The sequence below is a fragment of the Chelonia mydas genome, chromosome 5, assembly GCF_015237465.2.
Source record: "Chelonia mydas isolate rCheMyd1 chromosome 5, rCheMyd1.pri.v2, whole genome shotgun sequence".
NCBI classification, from domain to species: domain Eukaryota; kingdom Metazoa; phylum Chordata; order Testudines; family Cheloniidae; genus Chelonia; species Chelonia mydas.
The window spans coordinates 128,890,699-128,912,024 of record NC_051245.2 but is presented as its reverse complement, the minus strand read 5'-3'; the positions used below and the strand labels follow the sequence as shown (position 1 = coordinate 128,912,024).

At 43.2% G+C, this 21,326-nt stretch overlaps 1 protein-coding gene across 1 annotated transcript; it reads left to right on the top strand.

Moving 5' to 3' along the window:
* The first annotated feature begins 9,487 nt into the window (after positions 1-9,487).
* On the top strand, positions 9,488-16,453 carry AMBN (ameloblastin). The gene is given in 7 exon segments (XM_037903130.1): positions 9,488-9,694; positions 11,802-12,041; positions 12,933-12,971; positions 13,823-13,884; positions 15,183-15,368; positions 15,370-15,805; positions 16,424-16,453. Coding segments are annotated over 7 exon segments (1,200 nt in total).
* The last annotated feature ends 4,873 nt before the right edge of the window (positions 16,454-21,326 follow it).

Below are 21,326 nucleotides of genomic sequence, written 5' to 3'. Positions count from 1 at the left end.
CTAATGAAGCGTTTGGCAATGAATGAAACCCAAATGACTTCATGTGGGTTCCTCTCTTCTAACTGGTTTCTCAGAGCAGTGTTTAAATTGAAGTAGGAATCTCAAAGGGCCAGGGATATTGAGAGAAGCACATCAGAAATCATTGGGGCCTGGTGAATCTGTTCATTGCTATGGTGCTGCTTGAGAACAGAGAGGTCGAAGTAAGTTTCTTCACCAAGGCAGAGATCACATTAGGCTACGTTATAGGCTATGTTATTCAGAAATCAAACAAGAGAGAAAGAGTAACACTGGTTTCTTGGCATAGGTAGCAATTCTTAATACCGGTAAGTGTGTTTACTCTGTCTTCTTCGTTAACCATGGTAATCCACTTGCTTGATTTGGTAAGCAAAGCAAAATTTAGGTTGAGTATTTTTTTAAAAAAATCTCCCCAACAGTGAGTAGTGTTAGGCTTTGAAATAATCTCCCTAGGGAAGAGCTAAGGGCCTCAGCATTTGGCATAGTTAAAACTGGCTCACATGCAGCCACGTAGTACTGTAGGAGCAATCGTACCTAGGCAGAGAGATGGTCTGCTCATAGAACTCTACCATCTGTAAGCGCTGTGGTTCAGTAAAGTGTCAGACAGCTGACAACGGAGAGGCAGAGCGGTGAAGTGGATAGAATAATGGACTGGAACTTAGATCTGGATTCTCCATTAACTTCAGAAGAAGGATCCTGAACATGATAGCTTAGCTGACATATTCATTGTAGCAACTACTGTGTTCCTAGCTGAATTACATAAGTGATGCTGTCTATTAGGTTTCAGAGTAGCAGCTGTGTTAGTCTGTATCTGCAAAAAGAAAAGGAGGACTTGTGGCACTTTAGAGACTAACAAATTTATTTGAGCATAAGCTTTCATGGGCTAAAACCCACTTCCTCGGATGCATGCAGTGGAAAATACAGTAGGAAGATATATATATACACAGAGAACATGAAACGATGGGTGTTACCATACACACTGTAACGAGAGGTTTCAGAGTAGCAGCCGTGTTAGTCTGTATTCGCAAAAAGAAAAGGAGGACTTGTGGCACCTTAGAGACTAACAAATTTATTTGAGCGTAAGCTGTTGTGATCTACAGCTCACTTCATCGGATGCATTCAGTGGAAAAAAAAATGAATGCATCCAATGAAGTGAGCTGTAGCTCATGAAAGCTTATGCTCAAATAAATTGGTTAGTCTCTAAGGTGCCACAAGTACTCCTCTTCTTTTTACTATAACGAGAGTGATCAGTTAAGGTGAGCTATTACCAACAGGAGAGAAAAAAAAACCTTTTGCAGTGATAATGAAGATGGGCCGTTTCCAGCAGTTGACAAGAACATGTGAGGAACAGTAGGGGGAAAAATAAATATGGGGAAATAGTTTTACTTTGTGTAATGACCCATCCACTCCCAGTCTTTATTCAAGCCTAAGTTAATGGTGTCCAGTTGCAAATTAATTCCAGTTCAGCAGTCTCTCGTTGGAGTCTGTTTTTGAAGTGTTTTTGTTGAAGAATTGCCACTTTTAGGTCTGTAATTGAGTGACCAGGGAGATTGAAGTGTTCTCCGACTGGTTTTTGAATGTTATAATTCTTGATGTCTGATTTGTGTCCATTTATTCTTTTACTCACTCCCAGTTAGGCTACAAAAATATGTCAGCTTTAGTTAAAATATATATTGTGTTTCATTGCTCGTCTGTGCTGTGGAAATTCAGTGTAATTTTGCAGTCTAAATTATACCCAAATGGGAGCTGTCTTTGAGTTGAAGCGTCTGTGTCATAAAAACAGCTCCAATAATGACAAACATGAGAAGAAACTGATTGAGCCCGGAAAATACCGCCTACCTAAAACTATAGCTCTGGTTCAAGTGGATTGTTTCTTTTAATTCATGAGGAGTAGTTAGAGAATGTACCATAAAGCCATATTGTCTGAAAATCTCATCTCCAGTTCCTAGATGCTGCAACTCCGCAACATTCCCCAAACACAGGTATTGTGCACTAGCTCTATTTTGCATTGGAGTTCAATCGGATATAGAAGATTAGCTTCATTAGCACATGACAGGAGCCTTTAGCCAACAGCAGGATGAGAGAACAAGCCTCATCCTCCATCTGTTTATATTAGTTTTGTGCCACTATAATAGAGAGAAAATCAGAAAATGTCATATTTCCTTCTACAGTTCAGTTAGCTTATATTATAGCAGCCCCAGAGGCCCCAGCTGAGAGCAGGACCCTATTGTGCTAAGTGCCACACACACACACAAACACACACACACACACACACACACACACACACACAGCGTAAGGTTCCTGACCCAAAGGGCTAACACGCAACACAGACATAGTGTAGGAGAAAGGAAATACCATAAAATCCTATTTTACAGAAAGGGAACTGAGTACTGCTCCGCCAAAACTGTATTTTATTTACAATGAAAAACAAAAAACTTTCCAAAATTTCTCACTGAATATTTCAGTGTTTTGACAAATACCTGAAAAATTTCAGCAAGACCAGCAATGTTTGAAAACCAAATCGAGAGAGACAAGGTGGGTGAGGTAATATCTTTTATTGGTCCAACTTCTATCGGTGAGAGAGACCAGCTTCTGAGTTCCATGCCAGGTCTGATGAAGAGCTCTGTGGGGCCCAAAAGTTTGTCTCTTTCATGGACAGCAGTTGGTCCAGTAAAAGATATTACCTCATCCACCTTGTCTGTCTCCTTTCCTCGGACCAACACGCTATAACAAGACTGCAAACAAAAAAACAAAACAAAAAAAACCCAAAAAACCCCAGACCAACTCTATAAATGAGACACAGAGAGGTTAGATGACTTGACCAAAATTTCACATCAAGCCTATGAGAGGTCCTGGGAATTGGACCCAAAAAGTCTATACTTTACTTCAGTGGTTTAACCACAATCCCTGGTGCTTACTGATACCTAGTGAAGTTTTCATCTGTAGATCAGAAAGCTCTTTACAAAGGAAGTCATATCATTATCTATTGTTTTACTGACGAGGAAGCAGGGCCCTGGGCGGGGAGCAGGGGAGGATGACTGGCCCAGGGGACCCCCGCAGGCCAATGTCATGCTGAGCATGGAACCCAAGTCTCCCGAGTCACATCCTATCCACTACACGACACTGTCATCCACCCACCCCAGCCCCAGACCACCCTTCCTCGGCTACGGGCCAGGTGGAAGTCTGTCAATATAACGTTTATTCAAAATATCGATAGCTGCAGACTAATGAAATGTGTCTTTAATTACTGCTTGTATTCCTTACGGACTCAGGAAGTGTGGGTGGCACTAGCTTAATTTTAGGAAGAAAGCATGTAATATAAAAATTCAAAGATGGGATTTTTTTCCCGCTAGCAGTCAATTTTTTTATTTTCATGTTCACTCATTTATTGCAAAAGGTTCAGTTAATAGCAGAGATACTGCTCCAGTTCCAGTGTATGATGAGCAAGACAAAGAATTATGCAACGTTCGGCATGTAAAAGGGTGTGTGTGTTCTGCAGAAGGATAAGGGTAACTGGCCTCGTCTTTCAGATTGCAAGCCTCTCATTTGTGTACTGGCAGGGGTGAATGAGATAACATGTTTTTTCCACCTGTAATTTCTGGGTCTGGGATTAAAACTCTAGGAATCTGGTTGGATTTTTAGCTGGAATTTAAACAAACTTCTACTTTGTGTAGCATGTGTTTCTTCACTTCTGCGCGAGGTTGCTTCTAACCGTTAGAAGCATCTCTTTCCCCATCACGTAGCTTATGGCTGCAACAGGAATGGTGCAGGTGACAGGCACCGCCGAGAGCAGGAAATGGGGTGAATGTGCAACAGCAGCTGCTGCCACAACAATCAGTAAGCTCAGTCACAATTTCCCTGACACCTTCACGAAGGCAGCTCTGGGTATTGCTCATGCTCAGGTCTATAATCACAGTCACACTGTGCTAACAGCCCCCCGGTTGCTGACTGTGTACAGAAGATCTTGAGAACAGCCAGCCCCAGGAGTAAGAGTACGGCTGCTAGCCTGGCCCGCTAAGGCTCCTAGGCATGCATGAGCTAAGCGTTGCAGTGAAAATCCACCTGGCACTCGAGCGGGGTAGGATTGCCAGGCATCCATTTTTTGACTGGAACGCCCTGTCAAAAAGGGACCCTGGCGGCTCCAGTCAGCCGTTAAAAGTGCGGTCGGCAGTGCTGTGGGGTCTCAGGCAGGCTAGTCCCTACCTGTCCTGGCACTGCGCTGCACCCAGGAAGCAGCCAGCAGGTCCGGCTCCTAGGCGGCGAGGGGGTGTACCCACTGGGCTCTGTGCGCTGCCCCCGCCCCAAGCACCAGCTCCACACTCCCATTGGCCCAACCCTGAGCCCCTGCCCCAGCCCTGAGCCCCCTCCTACACCCCAAACCCCTCATCCCTGGTCCTACCCCAGAGCCTGCACCCCCAGCCCAGAGCCCATACCCCCTCCTGTACCCCAATCCCCTACCTCAACCTGCAGCCCCCTTCCACACTCCAAATCCCTCACCCCACCCCGCAGCCTGGAGCCCCCTCCTGCACCCCAAACCCCTCATCCCCGGCCCCACCCCAGAGCTGGTACCCCCACTTAGAGTCCTCACCTCCTCCTGCACCCTAACCCCCTGCCCTAGCCCAGTGAAAGTGAGCCACCGAGTGACGGGGAATGCAGTGAGTGGGGGCGGGGCCTGGGGGAAGGGGCGTGGCTATGGTGTTCCGTTTTGTGCGATTAGAAAGTTGGCAGCCCTAGAGCTGGGCAATTTTTTCCCCAGTGAATAGTAAATTCACTGGTCGATGATTTTTTCAGGCCACCAAAACTATTTGCAAATTGAGAACAAATTCAGCCAATAGGTTTGGCTGAAAATTTTTTTTTTAGGAATTTGAAATGGTTCCTTTTGAAATGACTGGCTTGACTTTTCATTTTGAAATAATGCTTTGTTTTGCAATTGAATTATATTTATACTAAAAAAGGGTAAACGCTTCCCTCTCCCCCTGCTCTGATATAATGAAACACTGAAAAAAAACTGCTTAGACCTAAAGCAAAATTTTGTTCTTTTGTTTCAGAAAAAAAAAATCAGTTTTGGTTCATTAAACTGAATTTTTTTAATAGACTTTTCGGTTTGTCCCCGGGAAAAAAGCAAACCAAAAATTAAATCAATTATTAACTCGGCACTAAAGAGCACTTTAAAAGTCAAGGGGTTCTGTTTCCTTGTCTCCCCAACAATGCTTTTTGCTGGTGGGGCAGGAATACTGAGAGAGAGAGAGATCAAAATTTCAGCCACGTTTTTTCTCTATTACAGTTTATCGTTGTTTTTTATATAATCAAAATATTGTGATGCCCTAAAAGTCCACATATGTTCACATGTTTTTACTGAGTCAATGAAATACTTTTCCTGTTCCTTAGTCAAATACATTGCAGCCACGTGGCTAAATGAATGTGAAGTGCTTTGTCTACCCAGTCCGGCTCTCCAGCCTTAGTCTTGTACAGATTTAACTGAATTTGGCTCAACAACCTCAATTTAATTATTTATCTATTTTTATGCAGATGTTTCCAATTATAGTAGCACAAATGGGGCCACAGGTAAGGAGGATGCGTTATGTCCTATAATATAGAATATCCTTGTTGTTTGTGCTATTGAAATTGAGAGTGTGTGCTTTACGTCCATAGCCATCATTTCTAGTTCTTTACAACGTATGCTTGAAAGTTCCCATCTAGGAAACAGGCATCATGAGAATGGGCAAAGTAGCATGATTTCTAGGATAAAGATCAAATGACCTTTCCTGTGACATTCAGGTCCCAACAATCTCTGAACTGTGTGTGTGAGAACACATCACACACAGCACTCCTGGCAGAGCGCCCAGTAAACACCCATATTCATCAGATAACCTTGTTTGCACGAGAATACATGTATTTTCACAAACATCAGCCAATCCAGGTGTTTATACTGAGAAAAACCTGCTTCAGGTAGATGTATGTAGCTGAGTAAACCAAGAGGAGCACGAAAGGAACAAGTCAGAGATGAACTGAGAAACTGCAATTAGTAGATTACTTTTCTGGCTGCTTGCCCAGCTCTAGTTTAAATATACAATTCTGCAGCGATTCCGCTTTCTCCTAAAGATGGACAATGGATAATACCAGTAAGTTCCAGTAAGTTCCAAGGCTACTGAGAAGAGAGAATTCAGGGCTAACTGAATCTTCTGATGCCAATAAGGGCTTATCTGCTAGAAAAATTGCACCCATTTAAAGATATTGATTTCAAAGTCAATCACGTTAAACCAGTACAAACCCCTAATGTAGATGCCATTAAACTGTTTTGTCTCCTGTTGTAACTGATATAACATTTGCAGGAAAGTCACAGAATTAAGTTAAATTGATTTAATCAGTTTAAGTGCAGCGGCACTAGGGAGTTGCATTGGTTTAACAAGATCAATTTCAAACTGACGTAGTTAAACCAGTGCAATTTTTCTAATGTACTCCCACCTCGTCCTAAGGTCCCGATTTTAATTCTGAATGTCTTTCTGGCCCATATGGTCAAAAGGAAGAATCCATTGCATCTCACTTAGTGGACCTGTTAAGATTTTCACGTCTTTTAAAGGTGAAAAGAAAATGTCTATACCTTAATCCCAATTTTTGCTAACTCCGATTTTGTGTTTCTTGGTTGGGTTCTAGGGAGCTGTGCCGGGCTCTGAGGACATGGTAAATAACCACTTTATTTTAGAATACGTGCTGATAAGAAAACTCAGTGCAGCATATAAACAGGGGAACTGCTGGACTGGATGACATGGCATCTTGTCTCGGACAGTGGCCAGCATGAGCTGCTTCAGAGAACTGCAAGAAGCTCCACAGCGGACAATAATGGAATAACCACAGAGGACATTTCTCTCTAGGCTTTAGAGATTGGATGCATAAGGGTTTGTCTCCCTTTTAAAAACAACTGGCATCCTCACAACTGGGGATGTTCTCAGTAGCCTTAGAATTGTTTCATCTTTTATAAAAGAATCCTTTTAAACCTCAGTGATCTCTTATGGCTGAGAGTTCCAGAGGCTAGTTAGGTGTTGTAAAGAAGTATTGCTTTTCATCTGCTTGACATTAACTGCCTTGCAATTTCATTGAAAACCCCTGTGTTCTGCAACAAAACATGAAGTCTTTATCTCGTGAAGCTTTCTCTACTTCCACCACCAGATTCTGGAAGAGCAGTTCACGTAACATTCATCAGTGATGTTAACGTTCATTTTACTGACCTAGCGTAGACATGGTTGGAGGTTGATTCGTTAGGGCTGCTGTTTTCACTTAGTGCACTAAGCTGGCCCAAACCGGCTTCTGCTGTCAGCAAATTTTCCCTCAGCTTGGGACATAACATCAGTGATCACCCCTCCTTTGGGGAATTAAAATTTGTGGGACTGCACGTCTACTGTTCACCAGATAGAGTAAACAAAAATAATCAGAGCCGTCATTTTGAAGGTAAAACGATCACCATGAGTATAGATAGAGCTCTGGTTTACTTAGATAGTCTCCTTACTGTGAAAACCTGTAGCTATAATTGGATTAATCTGTACCTTCCATGACGCTTAAATGTTTGAAGACAAAAAAAGCAGAGGAGAGTATTAGTGATAACAATAATTCTGTAAACAGCACATAGGCACATTTTATTATCAGTCAGCAAACACTGAAATTTCATGTTTTACCGTATGTTCCCTTGAGTGTTTCAGTATAAACCAAATTATACCTGCGTTCCCATAAAAAACGCATCACAGCCTGTAATCTCACAGTGTATTTCAGCACTCCACAGAATTTCAGTGATTGGAAATGAAGAGGATTTTCAAGGAATATGGCACTCATATTGAATATGTTGTTGATTCACTGCACACTATTTCATTTCCAGGAGCTAAAACTAATTAGCAATTCTCCCAACATATTTCTGTTCCAGATAGAGCTCTGAAATTTAAATGACTGGAGGCTGATGATATGCCTCCTAGACACAGATTTTGCTCTGCCAGTAAGTCATATCTGTCTATCAAACTATAAGTTGTTCATTAGCATAAGACATCAAAAAACAATCTGTCATTCTCTTTGGATTCCATGCACGGTATCCGGTGTGATTATGCTGCACAAGTTGTACAGCTGGGATTATACTGACAAGATAACAGCTGTCTACGGTCAAGATCTAGGACCAGATTTTCAGAAGTGCTCAGCATCCGGAAGCTCCTATTGTTCTCAGTGGGAGCTACCCGGAGCTGAACTGTTTGGGAAGTCTGGCTCCTCGTGGCTTTATTTCTCTAAAATTCAGATAATCTCAAGATACTGTATAGGTGGTATAGCAGTTTATTCCTTGTTAACAAAGTATGTTCATCTAAGAAATATATCTGTATCCTTTGCATTTTAAAAGTATATAACCCTCAGAAGAAAAATTGCAAGGATCGCAAGCGTTTCCTACACTAGTTGCATGTTTTTTTCCATTTTGTTTATCTAGTCACACCCATTCTGTTGAGTGAACAATATCTAAAGAGTCCAAAAGCTGAAACTGAAGAAATCAGTCAAACCACAGACACGCTTTCCTGCAATGTACGTGTTCTTCATTACACAGACTGCGTGTGCGCTCTCTCTCATAGGACAATACCTTTAGTGGCATTTGATTGAGCAAATTAGCACAGGCTAGAGTAGCTATAACCACAGAAGTTCACAGGATCAACCACCATGCTGTTAAGACATGTAGGGTGAGATCCAAGCCTCACTGAAGTCAATGGCAAAACTCCAATTGACTTCAGTGGAATGAGGCTTTCACCTGTAATTTTGCCATGACACACCTAAAACACAAAGGCATATAGAAAACACAGAAGCCACACTAAGTATTAATGACTACTATTGTTGTTTGAAATATATTACACACAAGGGGTGGAATTTTCAAAGGTACTCAGTGTTGGCCTAACTATTTCCATGGATATCAATGAAAGTTTTGCTTGTTATCTTGAGAGCCACAGCTGAAATCATTCACCACAGTGGTTCAGGGGCATTTTCAACAACCCAGGACCCAAATGACAGCAGTGCTGCCTTGACCCAACTTCCTTCATAAATCTTCCCCAGCAACAAATGATGGCTATTGAGTAAGAGCTTAGCTGCTACCCAGCTAAGTGAAGAGAGCTTCCTGTACTCCTCTAAGGACTTCTCATTCTCCGTCATCAGTAGGTCTGATGATACACAATAGAGTCACCAATACAGACATACCTACTTATCTGGCCTCCACCTGAATAGTATCAAATGCTTCCCGAGCATCAGACAATAGACATAAGAATAGCAATCTCTCCATTCTTTCACAGCCAGCAGGATAATAAGTTTGATATTAGGGAGGATTTATTGTGTGCTTATGGTCTTGATGAAGGAAAACCAAGCCAAGGTGTCAGTACATTTTCTTACATTCCCTGATCCTTAAATTATTGATACATATTTGCAACCTAAACTCCATCAAGTTTTAGTCAAGGGGAATCATAACATGGTGCTGAGCATCACTTCTTACGTAGATCTGTTAGTGTCAGAAATGAGCATAGTACTACAGAAAACAAATCCTCTGCTTTTGCTATTCACTGAGTATACTCGGTACAACTATGGTGAACCATGTAATTAATTTTGGCTGCATGGGCTCCTGCCACCACACTCTTCATCTCCGTGGTGGCAACGAAGACCACATGAGACCCAACAGGTGAGCTCTTCATGCCATTGCCATCTGGACATTGCCATCCAGAAACTGTACTCAGTGACTCAACCAGGGCTCAGGAAGGTTAGGTGCATTATGGGTTTGTGCCTTACTTTGAAGCATCCAAAATGAGTCACTCACAGCGGCATGGTAGCACACATAAGGGACTAAAGGTGCGCTATGTTCCAATGAATGTCATTAAGTCACCCACAGGAAACTGACTATGAAGGCACATTTTAACAAGGATAGCTGGGATCTTCAAAAAATGCCTAAGGGAGTTAGGTGACCAAATCCCTTTGAATTGGACACCAAACTTCTCTGAGCCCTTTGAAAGATCCAGAAGATACTGGAGGGGAAGGAATATCCAGTGGCTAGAGTTAGTGGTTAGTCCAGTCCCTATTCTTGGACTCAGGGCACTCAGGTTCAATTCCCTGAACGACCTTGGCAGAGTCACTTAGCTGCTCTGTGCCTCAGTTTCCCATCTGTACAATAGGGATAATAGCACTGCCCTGCCTTAGAGGGGTGTTGTGAGGATAAATGCATTAAAGATTGTGAGGTGCTCAGATACTATGGTAATGGGCAGGCACAGAAATAGCTCAGATGGATAAGACTTTTTATAGAGAAATAAGGATTTTTCTTTTCAATGTAATTGTAAAACAGGACATGTGAATTCAGTGTTAAGGATGCAGAATTAAACAGCTCAAATCAGGAAATGGGAAACTGGGGGCTGAACACACAGTTCTGACTCTGCCAGTATGTGTTCACAGTTTATCTTATATATAGGCTTGGCTGAATTGGATTTTTTAAAATCATTTTGGTGCATGATATCTATGTTTATTTTTAAGCCATTTAGATTTGCACAGTTGTGGGAAATTGTGGGGGGCGGGGAGGGAGACAGTGGGGGATCAGATAATTATTTAATGAGCCTAGATGTGAGACTCAAAAAGTTAAAGCTTTATAACCATGGAAACACAAAGTGCCACCATCACATCAACATATACAGCGTAAGTAGCCTTAAATCAAACGCTAACAAGTTCTCAAGCAGCATTTTGCTTACTTTGCCGATCTGTACATACCAACGATCATCTATGGAAATATCGATTTTATCCTGGGTAAAGTGAAATCGGCATTTACGGACAAAAGTCTAATCCTTCCAACCCTACTCATATATAAATGTGAATCTAAGATTGTAGAAAACAGTGATTACGTTCTGGCACATTATTTGACAGACAGGGTGTTATCACACAGACTCTGGAAGGGATCTTGACAGGCCACCTAGTCCAACCCCCTGCGCTGAAGCAGGACCAAGACTTTAAAGTCTGCATTGTAGTGATGCATGGGAATAGGGATTAGCGTAATTACTCTAATACAGAGTAAGTGTAGCACAATTCAATGCTATAAACCATAGATTGTCCATCTGTGGGCCTGTGACCACACCTTTTCTCCATGGCTAGTTGAGAGTGGGATCCTGAACTCTATAGCAAGAGAGGCCCAACATTGTACTCTGTTGTCGTAAAGGATCACGGTATGGAGAAGCTAAGGACCACAGCTATAAACATTGAGAAATGCAATCAACGACCTTGGAAGAATTCTCGACATGACCACTCCAGGCAGCATTGCTGAGCTCTCATTTTTTCATATGCTGATGCCATGATATTTCTTTAATGATGCTCTTGATTTAGAAGAAAGAAAAGGAGGACTTGTGGCACCTTAGAGACTAACCAATTTATTTGAGCATAAGCTTTCGTGAGCTTATGTAAAGTGATCATTTTACATAAGCTATTACCAGCAGGAGAGTGGGGTGGGGGGAGAGAAAACCTTCTGTAGTGATAAACACCCATTTTTTCATGATTTGTGTGTATAAAAACAAACATCTTCTGTATTTTCCACAGTATGCATCCGATGAAGTGAGCTGTAGCTCACGAAAGCTTATGTTCAAATAAATTGGTTAGTCTCTAAGGTGCCACAAGTACTCCTTTTCTTTTTGCGAATACAGACTAACACGGCTGTTACTCTGAAACTTGATTTAGAAGAATGCTCCATCTGTGACATAATTTATTAACACTCCCTCGTCCTTCCCAACATGGCTACATCTCCTTCCATCTCTCTGCAGTACTATGAATATGCCTTGCCCCTGCACCCTCCACCTCTGCTATCGCAGCAGACGGCTCTTCAACTGCAACTACCTCGATTACAAGCACAAAATCCTTTCCCACAACCAACTCAGATGCCTGCAGGGCAAGGCCGCAGAATGAAGTGCACCAACCGTGTCCAGCAGGGACAGCCATCACTGCAGCTAGGAGAACTGCCGGGAGGCCAAGAACAGCTGGTTCTAGCTAGCAGACAACAACAGGCCATTTCCATCTGCATCTACTCCCTGATCCAAAGCCTACTGAAGTCAACAAGAGTCTTTCCATTGACTGCAGTAGGCTTTGGATAGGGCCTGTACAGTATAATTTGGATGTACCTACATAAAATGAAACCAGACAATATTTATTTCCAACTGTACGGGGAGCAGTTGGAGACTCAGCACCACTGAAAATCAGGCTACTTGTTATGTGCCTACGTTGGGAGAGATGAAGTAGGCAGGCTGGGCATGAGGGGTATATGGGGGGACTGGAGGAATCCATTGGCATAACCTGATACAAAGGTGCCAGTCCCCTTCTTTGCGGGCAGAAGATTTGAAATGCTCTTCTACATAGCCTAATAAAAACACTTTACAGTCACTCAACTTTGGGAAAAATATGTGTGTCTATAACCGTAACAGGGCCGGCTTCTCAGCCACAGAACATCAGTGTGGCTCCATTGACTTTTATAGACCATGCTGACTTACACCAGCTCAGGTGGCAGCCTGTAAATTGGAGAAGGGCCAGATTGAAATTCCTGTTTCTCCAAAAGTCAGAGGTTTTTGCCTCCAGAGGACAGGACTTCTGATAATGACGTCACAGCACAGGCTGATCTCTTCCCAGGATATAATTCTGAAATGCCGTTATCACCTTATTTCAGGGAATAAAGGAATACAAGATGACAGAAGCTCATAGTGTGGAGGAAGGTCAGGTAGCAAAACTCCTATCCCTATAGGCAGAGGTTCTCTAGCCAGGCCAAACTTATTTGGCTGGTGTAATGTATAGTGAAACCTTTCTTCTTTTTCATTGCCTTGGTCGGCTTAGTTCAATCTTTATTAGCTCTTAGCATTTAAGGTCTGTTTTATTTATTGTGCAATTTTTGTATTATTATATTGCAGTTACCAGCACTAGAGTATTCAGAGCAACTGGATCAGGCCGTAAGTAGAGATATTTATTTTATATCTTGCCTGTTAACCAGAACATGATTATCTATGTACCACAGACTTACAGGCAGACCCTTAACTGGTGTAAATTGCCATGCTGCTGTTTGGGAGCTATGACCAACTGGAGAGCTGCCTCTTTCTGTACTGTATCTCTAACAGGAAGACAGAAATTCAAAAGAGCATGTGCAAAATATCCATTTTCAATGCGGGACATAAATTCCCTTCTGTTTGCTACAAGAGTCCGAATGTTTGTTTGTTTGTTACTAAGGTATCTATGATATATTCATCATTCTTTGTGTATCTTTCTTGCATTTATCAGAGCAATTGTGTTATCTACCATTTTGTCTTGTGTTGCACTGCAATATTGTTTCCCTTTTTTCGTTTCTAAATGTACCCAGGTATAGCTCAAGTAGCTCAGCAAGACCCGATAGAACAGCCACCAAGAAGCTTCTTCCTATCGCCACCCCACAATTCATTCTTTGCTCTTGTGCCACTGTCTGATTTTAACATTTTTTTCTTAAAGCAGACAACTTTTTTTAAACGATTACTTTCTTTTATGTCCAGCTTTACCCTGGGCTGTATTATGCGCCCTATATAGCAAACCAAGGAGCAAGTCTCTCTCTTTTTTTCCTCAATCCAAGAAAAATATTAATTGAACTATTACAGTTGAAACACATATAAATGAAAGGCTGAGATTTTCGAAGCCATTAAAGGGATCTGGGTCCCCAATTCCCCCCAATATTTAACGGCAACTGGGCAGTCAACTCCCTTACGCAGCTTTGAAAATCTCAGCCAAAGTTTTAACAACAGCAGAGCATTATGTGCACTAATCTAGATTGATCCAGGCTTTGATATGTTTCCTGTGGGGTCCTCCTGTTAGACTTGGCATCACAAGCTCCGAAGAAATGTGATAAAAACGGGTTCACGTTGATAAATCTATTGCCACTAATAGACACCACACTCTTCCTCCAAACCTTATAATAAAGTACTCATCTCCATTCCCGTTATAGCTTATGATCTCTTAGCAGATTGAACACCACAGGCCTCCCAGATTATCTGGGATTTTGAAGATGTATTTATGTGTATTTCGGGGGAAGAGTTACACATTTTCCCACCTGTCTTTTTAATCCAGTGTTAAGCAAAAGCTCTATGAACCTTGTGCCAAAAAGCTTGCTCTGCCAGAGAGTGTACGTACAGGGCTTACTTCAAACTTTACACAACTTAAATTATTACAATTTATATGTCATTGACAGCCACTTTACACACCTGAGCAGTGTAAAGGGGCCTTAGTGTAAATGCGAATCAGGCTTTAAGGCCCAGATCCTCAAAGGTTGATCTCACAATGATTTCAAAGGGAATTTAGGCACCTAAATACCACTGATGATCTTGGCTCTGGTGTCCCATCAATGACAAAACCAGAGGTGAAAGTAAGCCCTTACAGTCTGGTGCGTTGTACCGGCAAGAGCCGGTACACAGCCGACCCTATCGGCAGGGGGCAGCTTCCCCAGGCCAGCAATTTAAAAGGGCCCTGGGCTCCGGCTGCTGCCCCGGGCCCTTTAAATCGCCACCAGAGACCCAGGGCTCCCGGCCACCACCACAGCTACCGCTATCATGGGATTCCAGTGGTGATTTAAAGGGCCCTGCCCCTTCCGGTTGAGGCCTCACCCCTTCCAGTTGCGGCCCCATCCCCCCTGTTCAGGACACCGGCCCTGCGTACCGGTAAGTCCCTTAAGTTACTTTCACCCCTGGACAAAACAGATAGGATGACCTGAAAACCCTGAATAGAATTTTAATGTCCTTCAATAGCAAAAGTAGTAGTTTGGGGTTGTTGGTTTTTTTTAAAGAAAAATGGAGCAAAAATCGGTAAACAGATCTGATTAGGAGTATAGGAAGATGGAAAATACTCCTTTCCCATACCTTAATGAAAAAGCCACAGAAACACTTTCTTTCATTAACAAGTGTGAAGAATTAGTAGACAGAAGACAGACAGACAGACAGATACCCCTGTGGCTGCGTGAGAAAGGTTTCTATTGCTTCTGCCTGCTCTGTGATTAGAGGGCTGTCAAGCCAGCAGCTTTCATCAATTGCATGAAAACCACAGATATCGAGGCTTTTGTCCAAGCACGGCTGCTTTCTGCACCGCTGGAGCAAGTCTGACTAACTAGGATGATGGGAATGTGGTGGAACAACCTGGGCTTTTCAGAGAGGCGGAAGAGGCGCGCCTGCCTATGGGGCCATGGCTCCTGGTTTTATAGGCATGGGCGCTGGACTGGGGGGGATGCCACAAAACCCAGACCTGCAGGGAGATTTTACTGTTGAGGATGATTCACCAGCCACAGCACTCAAACCAGCAGTCCAAGGAGGGTTCAGCTTGGTTCCCCAAGGAGTCTCCCCACTTCCTGGAGTTAAATCCATCAGGTCCTGGAACTGCTGTCATCCTTCCAGAGGGGACCCCGGTGGGCCAAGAAAGCAACAACAATTTGCCAAGCTCGGGTGGTGAACCTGCAGCTCAGAGCAGAGGATCTTCAGGGGCTACTCCAGCGGCTGCCACCCCTGAAGTAACTCAAGCGCTCTCTGATAGTTTCATGCCCTTTAGTGGCGAGAGCACGCTGCCTCTGGATGTCCAGCAAGGAGCTGCTGTGGATCCTACCATGCCCCCTGATGCCCAACATACGCTCGTGACAGGGAATGAGGCCAACAGTTCATACAAGATGCCTGGCATTTCCAAGAGCCCTGAGTGTATTGAAGAAACACACCACTTCTGTAGTGTTCATGTATTTGCTATCCCTGATGCACTGGCAAAAAGATCTACAGTCTGCTTCTATGGAGTGAGGAACAGAGCATTAAATATGCTAATCAATGTAGACAGCCAGGGAAATGCTGGTGCAACCTTTTGCTTTTTAATCTTGGCTGGAACAAAAATCACCGACCTAAACAGGTTAATGGTTAATACACTAAATTCTGCTGTTCATTACTGTCAGTTTTCTTTTCTTTATATCAGCACAATTTCAGGTGCTAGGGGAGTGCTCATGTGTATAAAACCGACACGGTGTCTGTTAATCATTATTATTCATTAAACCCCCGACTTTAGAGAACGGAAAGGCATTCAGAACCACAAACTGTTTCATTAAAATTGTGAGTGTGTGTAACCCAGGCCCCAGCTCTCACTAGATGTCTTGGTCTATTCTATTGCATTGATAATTAGGTGGCGTGTAACAAACTTTTAATGAATCATGTAAGAGTTTGTTACTTTTTAAATAAAAATAACTCAAATAAAGCATTGTTCTCATGGACTGAAGGATGGCATGTGGAGGGAGCTCCCTGTCATCCGAAATGCACCCAGCCAAACTCTCACCTTGCATCAGAAAGGTGCATAAAGACAATTTCAGCCTGGCCCTGGCTAGGATAATAGAATTTCTGCCCTATGATTTTCATTTGCTGTTCAGGGTTGCACTGTCACCAAACACGATCAGTGACCAGTACAGTTACACACATGTGAATACACTTAAGAAAAGGCCACAACATAGTGAGATGTGTGCTGTATTTACAATCTGGCATCAAGTTCTAAAGAAATTGTAAAATGACTCCAGCGATGTCCCCAGTTTGAACTTTAATCCTTCACCCCAGGCGGCCAGCATCTCTTGAGGGCAGGCTGTGTCAAGAATTGGAGATTTAAAAGTTTTCTGACACCCTGGTCAAACAATGTGTGTGTTGGGGGGGTACCATTGCCTGGGACCCCGCTCTATTGCTATTTACAGCTGTAACCTATCCTGTTGCAAGGAGCGCTGCTCTTGAGGTGTGTTGTGTTAAGGAGTTGTGCTGGCTGGATGTTGCACTGGGGGACAGCAGATTCATTACACAGCTTAGACATTCAAATAAAGTTCCCAGAGGCAGTGATCTGTGCCCACCTAATCCCCATGCTCTGAGTGCCCAGAGAATCTCCAGCAGAGACTGTCTCTCCCCATGCTGTCCCTGCACACGGCAGTATCTTGGGTTGGTAGAGTGACAAGGAGGATGATGTGGGTGAGGTAGAAAGAGGCTGAAAGTCGAGGGCTGCTGAGAGAGGCAGACAGAAAAAATGTCAATCAAAATGGAAAGGGAAACGGGGAGACTGTATTTAGAAAGAGAGACAAAAAGGGTAAAGAGAACAGCAATGGGAAGGGGGCAGTAGGAGAGAACATGGATACAATCCTGAGCAGAGAGAGATGCCAGCCCTCATTATAGAAGCAGGGACATTGGGGTGGGGGGGCCCTCAGGTACATCCCAAATGGAGAACTGATGCTTCCAACAGTAAAAGGTCCCCCACCCCTGCTTGGATCAAAAGAGACGTTCAATCTGAGTGCAGTGCCTTGGGGATGCACTGTCACATTTTGAACAAAAGACTTGCTCCAAACTGTTCTGCCTCAGACAGTGATATGTGACATAGCCTTTGTACAACGCGCTTTCCCTACCCCTAAAATTCCACCAAATCCATCCAACCCCCCTGAAAAGCCATCCGTCCTTCCACACTCCCGCCCAGACCCTTCAGACTTTCTACCCTTGCCTGAGTGAACACCCTCCAGCTCAGCCCCGCCTCAGAAAGGGCTGAAAATGCTAGGAAACAAAGCCAGCCCTAGCATTCTAGGGGTGCTTCTGCGAGGCATATTTTTGTTGCTGTCCTTCTCCCCTTTCTCAAAGAGAAACCAGTTCCTGTACCACACGATCACCCCATTAGGCACAGGCCCAGCCTAAGAGGCATGAGGAAGGTCAGCAAGAGAAGTGTTTGGGACTAGAAGTGCACAAAAATACTGTTGGTTTTTTTGGTTCGCTGGCTGTTCTTGAAAACGGGTGGGGGGGGGGCGACGGGACTCCTTGTGGGTCAACTTAAAAATGATTTTTTTCAGTATTTCTGGCAAATTGAAAAACCAGAAAAAAATTCACTTTGGGTCAAATGAAGCATTCAGGACGTTTCACTTCAGAGGACTCCCCCAGCATTCCCCACTGTATTTTCCACTGTATTTTATTAAACCCAGTTTTTGCAATTTCTAACTGGGGTGGGGCAAGAAATCATGCATATCTCTCTTCACATTGAGGAAGAGGGCAGATTTACATAAGAACAAAAGAATGGCCCTACTGGGTCAGATCAAAGGTCCATCTAACCCAGTATCCTGTCTTCCGACAGTGGCCAATGCCAGGTGCCCCAGAGGGAATGAACAAAACAGGGAATCATCAAGTGATCCATCCCATGTCGTTCATTCCCAGCTTCTGGCAAAAACATTTATGAGCTTATGCTGTGCAGATTTTTCACTGCAGCGCAAGACAGTATTATTTGGGGTTTATCTCCCAAAAGGAGTGTGCACGTGAGTGCTGGGGGAGTCCTCTGACACCGAGCTGACTTCAGTCTGTGTCTACAGCGGGGTGTGGCCCTACCTGCGTGTGTGCTGCAAGAGGCCGGAGAGCCTAATCCAGCAAAGCGGAGAGAGGGAACCCAGACTGGCTGAGCAGGAGAGGCTCAGTGAAATCCCAGTAGATCAGGTGGCATCCCAGAAGGGGGGTCCAACCTGTCACAACATAGACTTGGGTGTTGCAAATTTGTGTCTGTTTTGTCAAATTGTCTCATTTGAAGGAGAAAAACAAATTGGAAATGCTGAAATGGTTCATTTCAATATTTCTGAAGTGAAATGTCTTGAATGCTTCATTTGACCCAAAGTGAATTTTTTTCTGGTTTTTCAATTTGCCAGAAATACTGAAAAAAATCATTTTTAAATTGATTTATATAAATCTCCCCACTGTATTTTCCACTGAATGCATCCGATGAAGTGAGCTGTAGCTCACGAAAGCTTATGATCAAATAAATTTGTTAGTCTCTAAGATGCCACAAGTACTCCTTTTCTTTTTGCGGATACAGACTAACACGGCTGCTACTCTGAAACCTGTCATTATGCTTGTGTGCAATTCTTCAATAAGCTACTAACATTGTTTGGCGTCATCCAATGTAGCTCATATGGTCAATATTCTCAGCTTCAGATACCCAAATGATACATGTATACAAATTGGATATTCACATTCAGTAAAGCATAACCTTTCCAATGATACCTTACATGAGCCATCTTGAATAAAATACATCTCAGTTCTGTCATAAGCATATTTCCATAAAGAATATGGAGTGTAATGTCACATATGGTTTTCAGCCAAAAAGAATTTCAGCACAAAAAGTTTCTCCCAGTTCCATTCAAGACATATCCCCAAATGCAACTGTCTCATTTACATTGCTGGTGTGGGTTCTTCATGTTCCATCCCAAAGCTGCCTGATGCAGAAATGGAACCCAGCTGCCAGTTCCCTTCAACCCCGAGCAGACACCCCCAAACTAATTATATGTTCTATAATTAGATCTCACCACACCAGTAACAAATATGAATGCCCAAAGTATGACAATAGTCTTATAATGGAGTCACAGACAAGTCCCCTTCCACATGTCTATCTTGACAACCAGGCAAGTTGAACTATGTGATGAATGGTCACATACACCAAAAATCACAAAATATTCAGGTTACACCCAGTCCCAAGAGACCAGTCACTCATCCAGGTCAATTTGCATCCTAGATCTCACACCAAAGACAATGCTGGTAGCCAATTCTATAGTAATCTAACTAAAGGTTTATTAGCTAGGAAAAAGGAATGAGAGATATTGAGAGGTTAAAGTAGATAAAAGTATATGTACAGGCGAGTCACAGTCCATAATGTCAAAAAGTAGCAGAGAGGTAGTAATCTGCCAGTTTCCCAAAAGTCTTCTAGGGCTACCCAGAAAGATAATGGAACAAATAACTATGCAATCAGTTTGCAAACATCTAGAAGATAATAACATGATAAGTAACAGTCAGCATGGATTTGTCAAGAACAAATCGTGTCAAATCAACCTGATGGCTTTCTTTGACAGGGTAACAAGCCTTGCGGATGGGGGGAAGTGGTAGATGTGGTAGATTTTGACTTCAGTAAAGCTTTTGATACTGTCTCGCATGACCTTCTCATAAACGAACTTGGGAAATACAACCTAGAGCTACTATGGAGCTATTATGAGGTGGGTACATAACTGGTTGGAAAACCGTTCCCAGAGAGTAGTTATCAGTAGTTCACCGTCAGGCTGGAAGGGCATAATGAGTGGGGTCCCACAGGGATCAGTTCTGGGTCCGGTTCTCTTCAATATCTTCATCAATGATTTAGATAATGACATAAAGAGTTTGCGGACGATACCAAACTAGGAGGGGTAGCAAGTGCTTTGGAGGATAGGATTAAAATTCAAAATGATCTGGACAAACTGGAGAAATGATCTGAAGTAAATAGGACGAAATTCAATAAGGACAAATGCAAAGTACTCCACTTAGGAAGGAACAATCAGTTGCACACAGATAAAATGGGAAACGACAGCCTAGGAAGGAGTACTGCGGAAAGGACCTGGGGGTCATAGTGGACCACACGCTAAATATGAGTCAACAGTGTAACGCTATTGCAAAAAAAGCGAATACAATTCTGGGATATATTAGCAGGAGTGTTGTAAGGAAGACACCAGAAGTAATTCTTCTGCTCTACTCCATGCTGATTAGGCCTCAACAGGAGTATTGCATCCAATTCTGGGCACCACCAGTTCAGGAAGGACGTGGACAAATTGGAGAAAATCCAGAGAAGAGCAACAAAAACAATTAAAGGTCTAGAAAACATGACCTACAAGGGAAGATTGAAAAAATTAGGTTTGTTTAATCTGGAAAAGAGAGGACTGAGGGGGGACATGATAACAGTTTTCAAGTATGTAAAAGGTTGTTACAAGGAGGAGGGAGAAAAATTGTTCTTCTTAACCTCTGAGGATAGGACAAGAAGCAGTGGGCTTAAATTGCAGCAAGGGAGGTTTAGGTTGGACATTAGGAAAAACTTCCTAACTGTCAGGGTGGTTAAGCACTGGAATAAATTGCCTAGGGAGGTTGGGGAATCTCCATCACTGGAGGTTTTCAAGAGCAGTTAGTCAAACCCCTGTCAGGGATGGTCTAGATAATACTTACTTCTGTCATGAGTGCAGGGGACTGAATTAGATGCCCTCTCGAGGTTCCTTCCAGTCCTAATGATTCTGCGATTCTATGATTCTAAATCTGGGACTCCCCGCAGCGTTCCCTCCGATTTTTTACATCCATGTGCGGAATGAATTTTTGTTATGTGCACCAATATGGAGGTGATGTGTGCTGGGTGTGGGGCTGAGGTGTTCGGCGTGTGGGAGGGGGATCAGGCTGGAGCAGAGAGTTGGTGTGGGGGGGTGAGGGTGCAGGCTCTGGGGTGGGGCTTGGGATGAGGGGATTGCTGTGCTGGAGGGAGCACAGGAGTGC